General features: G+C 52.7%; 1 protein-coding gene across 1 annotated transcript; it reads left to right on the top strand.

Moving 5' to 3' along the window:
• The first annotated feature begins 1,982 nt into the window (after positions 1-1,982).
• Trex2 (three prime repair exonuclease 2) lies at positions 1,983-3,624 on the top strand. Its single transcript, XM_015506985.2, has 2 exons — positions 1,983-2,026; positions 2,638-3,624. Exon 2 carries the CDS (start codon positions 2,672-2,674, stop codon positions 3,380-3,382), a length of 711 nt encoding a protein of 236 aa, XP_015362471.1. The 5' UTR covers positions 1,983-2,026; positions 2,638-2,671; the 3' UTR covers positions 3,383-3,624.
• The last annotated feature ends 3,629 nt before the right edge of the window (positions 3,625-7,253 follow it).

Genomic DNA, 7,253 nt, shown 5'->3' with positions numbered 1-7,253 from the left:
GGCCAGGGCTGTTTGAGCTACAAAGAAAGGAATCCTCAGACTCTTAAGAAGTTGCCTCCAGCCTGCTCTTTGCTTCTGCCATTTGGGTCCCTTGTCTCCCCTCTGGCCTGGGCTACTGAGCTCCCTTCCTGTCCCTAGTATCACAGGTCTGGGGTCTGCTGTCCTGGTGGGCCTGGGCCCTGCCTCTACTCCTTCCTATCATTGCCTGCTTAAACTTGGCTATGCCTGGTGGGCGTGGGCCCTGCCCCTCGCCTGTTGCCTTCACTCCTTCCTGTCATTGCCTGGTTAAGTTGGCTGTGCCCAGCCAAGGCCTCCACTCACCATGCATGCACCCCTCTCCCTGCCACCCCTGGCCTGTACCCATTCCTGTGTGAGCACTTCTCATAGCCCCTCAGGAGCCCTCATCATGTGCCTGGGAGACAGCTTGTCTATTGCTTCCTCCCAGGGTGCTCAGCATCTATTGAGGAATTCTTGATGTGGCCTGACTGGTTGTCCAGGAAGCTGCTCTCTGGGCTTCCCAAGATGACCCAGTATCTCTCTGAGCAGTGTGCCTGTCACAGACACCTCCCTCCCTTTGAGCATGGGAACAGGAAGGACTGGTGGGGCCTGAGGGAGGGGGCTCCCTCCTGCCTGAGGCTGCTCTGCCTACTCAACTCCCTGCACCATCACCTTTACTCTCCCAAGTTCCCCTCTGGGCACTTGAGGCAAGGAAGCACCAGGGAACCAGGCACCAGGCCCCCTCCTGCTATCACCTGGGGTGGCCCCTAGATTGCTGCTGTGGGAGGACAAGCAGACCCGTGCTCACCACTGTCTGGGTGAACTGACTGCCTTGCAGGTCAAAGGACACATGAGGGTTTGCACTGGGCAGAGAGCAGCATCCTGATGGCCTCCCTATTCCCCTAGCAGGAGATTGGACCTGTAGTGTGTCCACTGCCAAATGCTGGCATGTGGTGCTCTGGAATGAGGTTCTTGGGATTCTACACGCTTCCTGGACCAGGGATGGTTCTCTGGCCATCCTCCCATCTTGATGGTGCCCTTCATCTGGAGCCAGGTGGAAAAGGGATCCCAGGAGCTGGGCTTTACTCCTATTCTGTAGTCCTGGGGCCACCTAGCCCCTACCGCCCCCCACCCCCCACCATGTTGAGTGTTCCTATAAGTGGAAGAATCTGTACAGGCACAGCCCATGGGGCTTGCTGGGCCAGGCCCAACCACTTCTCCAGCCCAGCAGAGTTGCTCCTGCCTCACCTCTTCCCTCCCTGGCAGCCTCTGCTCAATACTTGTTAGACATCATGGGTCATTTCAACCTGGAGCAGATAAACATCCCACTCCCCTTCCTAATGGAAGATGAACCCACAAGGTGGGTGAGCAAAAGCCAGGCAGTGTCTATACTGGGCACATCCCTGAGGCCACCCCTGGTCATTAGGGTGACCCAAGACTGTCCTTAGCACCCCTTCTTCTTCATAGGCTGAGTGAGATATGTGGGTGCCTGTTTCACTGTTGAGGTCACATTAGGACAGCCTGGTCCCCAGTGATGGGGAAACCAAGGCCTGGAGAAGGTGACAAGTCTGTGTGACATGTCCATCATGGGGCTTGGCATCAAACTTGGGTCTGCCGGACCTGGTAGCTGCAGCCTGACCCTCATCAGACTCATAGGCAGGACTAAGTAGAGGGCACAGCCTTCTGCCCCACTCCAGCTTCCTTGTACCTGTGAGGACACGTTTCTGCAGCCCATGGCAGCACTCATCACTCACCGGAAGCCTGCGTGTGGCCAGAGCCTGCTTCCCAATCTGTAAACACGGGGTGTGTTTCCCAGTGGTGGTGAGCTTGAGAGGGGGTGGCAAGCGAGCCGGCCACACAGGTCCTGCAGCCTCAGGCCTCCTGGTTGCCCAACAAGCTGCTGGGGGCGGGCCACAGCTACTGATTAAAGGCTGCCCCGAGCAGCCTGTGTGGAGACAGGTGTCCCCAGCCTGTGTGGAGACAGGTGTCCCGTTCTGCAGCCTAGGAAGCCGGCCAGCGCCTGCCTCAGGTAAGCCAGTGTGGTGGGGTTGGCGAGGACTTCCTCTGGGAGCCAGGAGGCAGGCAGAGGCCTGTTTAGAGCTAATATTGGAGGAGGAAGGCTAGGACCACTGTGTGGGCTTTCTTGGGTGTCTGCTCCCAGGCTTGGTATCTACGAAGTGGCCAAAGTGCCATTCCTGGGCTATATCTGCCTCCCAATGTCCCTGAATGGAACTGCGGCTAGACAATGGCCTGGCAGCAAAAGGCGGAGGGGGAGGGCTTGGGACTAGGATCTGGGCTCCGTAGGCCTTCCCTTTCCTCTGTTAGGTGGTAGGAAGTGTGGCTGGCTAGGGAGAGATGTGAGGGATAAAGGGGGATGGGTCCCTAGCAGGCCCCTTCTTGGACAGAAGTTAACAGGTCCTGATCACTGGGTCCCAGCCCTGTAGAGGCCCATTCAAAGTCTCCTTGGATGTAGGCTTTAGATATCACTTCTAGAGCCAAAGCTCTGTGAACTGGAGTGGGGGTAGCAAGGAAGTGAAACCTAATGGGGTCAGAACTTTGACCAGAGAGATGGCTGTGGGTAACAAGGTCCAGGTGTCCCCATCTCTTTAGCATTCAGATTTATGCCTCTTACTCTGGCAGCTCTAGGCCTCACTGCCCCTGTGAAAACATCACCATGTCTGAGCCACCCCGGGCTGAGACCTTTGTCTTCTTGGACCTGGAAGCCACTGGGCTCCCCAATGTGGATCCAGAGATTGCTGAGATATCCCTCTTCGCTGTTCACCGTTCCTCCCTGGAGAACCCTGAGCGTGATGAGTCTGGCACCCCCATGCTGCCCCGTATCCTGGACAAGCTCACATTGTGCATGTGTCCAGAGCGCCCCTTCACTGCCAAGGCCAGCGAGATTACGGGCCTGAGCAGCGAGGGTCTGGCCCAGTGCCGGAAGGCTGGCTTTGATGGTGCTGTGGTGCGGACGCTGCAGGCCTTCCTGAGCCGCCAGGAGGGCCCTATTTGCCTTGTGGCCCACAATGGCTTTGACTACGACTTCCCTCTGCTCTGTACAGAGCTTCAACGCCTGGGTGCTCACCTACCCCGGGACACTGTCTGCCTGGATACGCTGCCAGCATTGCGGGGCCTGGACCGTGCCCACAGCCACAGCACCCGGGCTCAAGGCCGCAAGGGCTACAGCTTGGGCAGCCTCTTCCACCGCTACTTCAATGCTGAGCCAAATGCAGCCCACTCAGCTGAGGGCGATGTACACACCCTGCTCCTCATCTTCCTGCATCGCGCTGCTGAGCTACTCGCCTGGGCAGATGAGCAGGCCTGCAGTTGGGCCCACATTGAACCCATGTACACACCCCCTGATGGTTCAAGCATTGAGGCCTGATTCCACCTCACCAGTTCATCCAGGCTCTGTGGCCTGGAGCTGGTCCTCACCAGGGAGACTTGCTGCCCCTTATCCTAGTTCTTAGCTGGGTGATCCCAGGCCTGGTTGACCATATAGCCCAAGAGCCTTTAAGCCCACCTCCAGGCCTATACACCCTCTTGCTGGCCAGCCCGCTCTTGCCGTTGGCAGCTTTGGGGATTCCATTCTTCCCCTGTTTCTCAATAAACATCACTAACTACTTACCTGCTGACTTACTGGCCAGACCTTGAGGACAGGCTCCCTGCCTAGGCCTCCCATCATCCTGTCTAGAGAGGGCAGGCAGGGAGCTGTGCCTGCCAGAGAAGAGCCCCCAGCTTGCCCCACTGTGGTCTGTCCCTGTGGGGATGTCAGAATCCATGGGCTATTGACCCTGAGCCACTGGCTGCCTTCCTGGCTTGTCTTAATGTCACCTTGAGTATGCCTCTCTCTATTGTTGCCCCAGAGATCTAAGAAATGAATGAACAGGGTCTTGGGTTGAGCAGCTTCAATCTGTGCCAGGAAGGGAGATGGAAGGGGGATCTGAGCCTAGAGAATTGGCACCTATCAAGATGCAAAGCCCAGTCCAGCACTCAGCCATTGTGGGGCCCATCCAGAGTTGTCTCTGTGCTGTGAAGTGGTAACAGGATGAATTGATATGGGGCACTGGGAAAAGGGAGGTGCCTCCTATCCACATGCAGGCATAGTACATGCACATGCTGTGCCACAGGAAGTCCATGGAAGCATGCGGGAAAGGGGTGCACAGAGGAGGTTATGTTGTAAAACTGACCTGAGATGTGGAAGAGGGGTAGGTAGCCAGCACAGAGGGCACTACCTAGAAAGGAACGTATCCTGGGCCCTACTTCTAGAGGCGCAGCCCTAGGAAGGCTAGGAGGGCACCTCACTAGCCAACTCAGCTGGGCTTTGGGTTGCTGGTTAATCTGTCTCTGGAGCCCCACCCTGAGGCACTCCCATCTTGCAAGGAGGTGGACAAGGAGAGACCTGTCACCCAAACGCTGGGATAGGTAAGAAGGGGTGGAGTGGCCACATCTAAGAGTGACTCTCACAAGCAAAGCCTCCAGCCTTGAGCCAGCCAGACCCATTTGGGGAACCCTAAGTAGGTCAAAAAGTCTAGGACTTCTGCAGTATGCAAGGTGGCAGGATGATAAGGACAGAACAGAGGCAGCAGCCACACCAGATGGTCCTCATGGCCTGGCTGGAACTGAGCCTGATGGTAAGGGTGAGCTACAGATGGTTGTAAGCAGGAGAGGGCAGGATCTGATTTATGTGTAGTTTTCAGTACCTCTCAGGCTGCTATGTGGAGAATGAAACTAGAGGAGGTATGGGGAGGGTGACAGTAAATAAGAGACAGAGAAGTAGAAGGGTTAGGGATGTGGAAAGAGAGTCATCAGTCTGGTTAGGGACAAAATGGTGGGGACAGGGGAGGGATGTAGTAAGGGGAAGCCCTGCAGTGGCTAGTTTGGGAGTGGGTTCAGTAACCGGGTCTTGTCACAGCCAAGCTTTCTGATCAGAGCTGTGCCTGAGGGAGTGTTGCAAAGCCAGGGCTTTGGCTGGGCTCCAGGTGGGTAGCCTGAACCAGCAGGTGGTGCCCTTGGAATGCTGGCCTTACTGCTGACTCAGGTCAGAGGGCGCTCAATGCCAGGTGCAGAGAGAAAGACTGCCCAATCTGTGTCAATGTTGCCTCTGAGGGTGGTCTCCAGTTTGTGTCCTCCCATCCCTCCAGGACCAAGGTGCCTCTCTCTCACCATTCTGGGCTCCCTTGACCTCATGGTGTCCTGGCCTCAGGCACCCTCCCTGAGTCGGTGCTCACCCGGACCAGCCAGGACAAGTGTTGTGCTTCCAAGTAGTGTAGACAGGCTGTGACCTGCCTCCTGCTGTTTCAAAGCGGTGTTGTGCTGATAAATGTGTAGCAACTGGCTATCCAGGAAAGGACCCGGAAGCATTTGTATTTATGTTTGTATGTTTGTGCCTGAGCTGTGACAGCATCTGATGAACAAATGTAGTTCCCACATAAATGTTGGCTGAGATTCTCATTTATCTTAAGGTGAAGGTGAAACAATGAGGCAGTATGTTGGAGCATCCTTACTCATGGTGATCATAATGTCATGGTCACAGACAAGACATTCTTCAGTTCGATCTGTATTATTAACATTTTCCCCATCATTTGCTAAGTCTAGGCAATTAAAAAAAACAGAAATAAATTGCTGAAGGTGGACTTGGCAAGAGATTTTACATAACATGCTAGACCATCCACTTCCACCATGCAGATCTTCTAGATGAACAGCAACACATAGAAAAACATGGTCAAATAAGATGTGATGGTGGGCTGGGGTTGTGGCTCAGTGACAGACCACTTGCTTGCACATGTGAGGCACTGGGTTTGATCCTCAGCACCACATAAAAATAAATAAACAAAATAAGGATATTGTGCCCATGTATAACTAAAAAGTATTTTCAAAAAGATGTGGTTGGTTTTGAGTATCATCTTTCTTTTTAATAAAGAAAGATGGAAGGTGTTCTCGCTACATACAACAGTTTGGATGAGTCTCAGAGCAATATGTTGAGTGAAAGGAGCTGTGGTGTGTCCTAAGAGCCAACTCCAGAGCTCCAGCTTGTCCCTGGCCTACCACCTGCCCCTTGCCAAGCTGCATTATTGACTGACATGAGACCATGGGGGATATCTGCCCATGGGGACGTCACTGTGATAACAAGAGCATACCTGGGAACATTTGACACAAGCCAATCGAAAACAGAATTATCCACAGAGAGAGACAAACACTAAAATTAAAAGGCCATAAGCATTTCTAGCTTGTCTGTGCAGGAGACAGTGACAAGAGCAGTTATAGCTCTTAGTTATAGAGGCTGGAAGTTCAAGACCAAGGTAATAGCAGGCTCAGTATCTGTTGACAGCTCCCTTCCTCATGGATAGTACCTTCTTGTTGAGTCCTCATGTGGTGGAAGGGACTAGCTCACTCTGTGGGGTCTCTTGTATGGGCACTAATCACATTCATGGGACTCTGCCGTTATGATCTATTCACCTCCCAAAGGCTGCATCTTATAATATATAACCTTGGTGATTAGATTTTAAAATATGAATAGGGGGCACACTCAGACCATAGCACACAAAGATACACAGACACACACAAGTTTCCATTTCCCCCCATGTATACACACCTCTAAACCCTCACATACTTCCACAACCCGTTCACTCACATACACACATACAATGTCCCTCATTCCCACATATTCACTTATGATTTTGTATAAATGGCATTTTACTAGATGCTGCTTTTTAAAAAAATCACAAAAGCCTTTGTTGTTCGAGTTTTTCTTCTTGTTGCAGCACTGGTCATTGACCCCAGGGGCACTTTACCACTCAGCTACATCCTCAGCCCTTTTTTAGAATTTCAAAACAGGGGTTTGCTAAGCTGCTGAGATTAGCTTTGAACTTGCTATCCTCCTGCCTCGGTCCCCTGAGCTGCTGGGATTATAGGCATGTGCCACCACACCTGGCATTGTTATTTTTGTTTGTTTTTGAGGCAGGGTCTCACCATGTTGCTTATCTTGCCCAGGCTGGCCTACACCTCTTTATTTTCCTGCCTCGGTCTCCCAAGTCACTGAGATTACAGATATTTGCCATTATGCCTGGAATTTTAAATGATTTTCTAGTTGATTTCCTCTAGGTTTTCAAATGTCTTGCCATCATTCTTTTCTTTTATTTTAAGTAGAAATTTTAAAGCAAGTGAGCAGAAATTTTATTAAAAAGTAAGAGAAAGATTCAGAACTCCTGGTGCAGCATGCCTGGGAAGAGGGAGAGTGTCCCATGACTCTTCTT

Source organism: Marmota marmota, unplaced genomic scaffold (genome assembly GCF_001458135.2).
Source record: "Marmota marmota marmota unplaced genomic scaffold, marMar, whole genome shotgun sequence".
Taxonomy (NCBI): Eukaryota; Metazoa; Chordata; class Mammalia; order Rodentia; family Sciuridae; genus Marmota; species Marmota marmota.
This window is presented reverse-complemented; position numbering and strand designations above follow the sequence as displayed.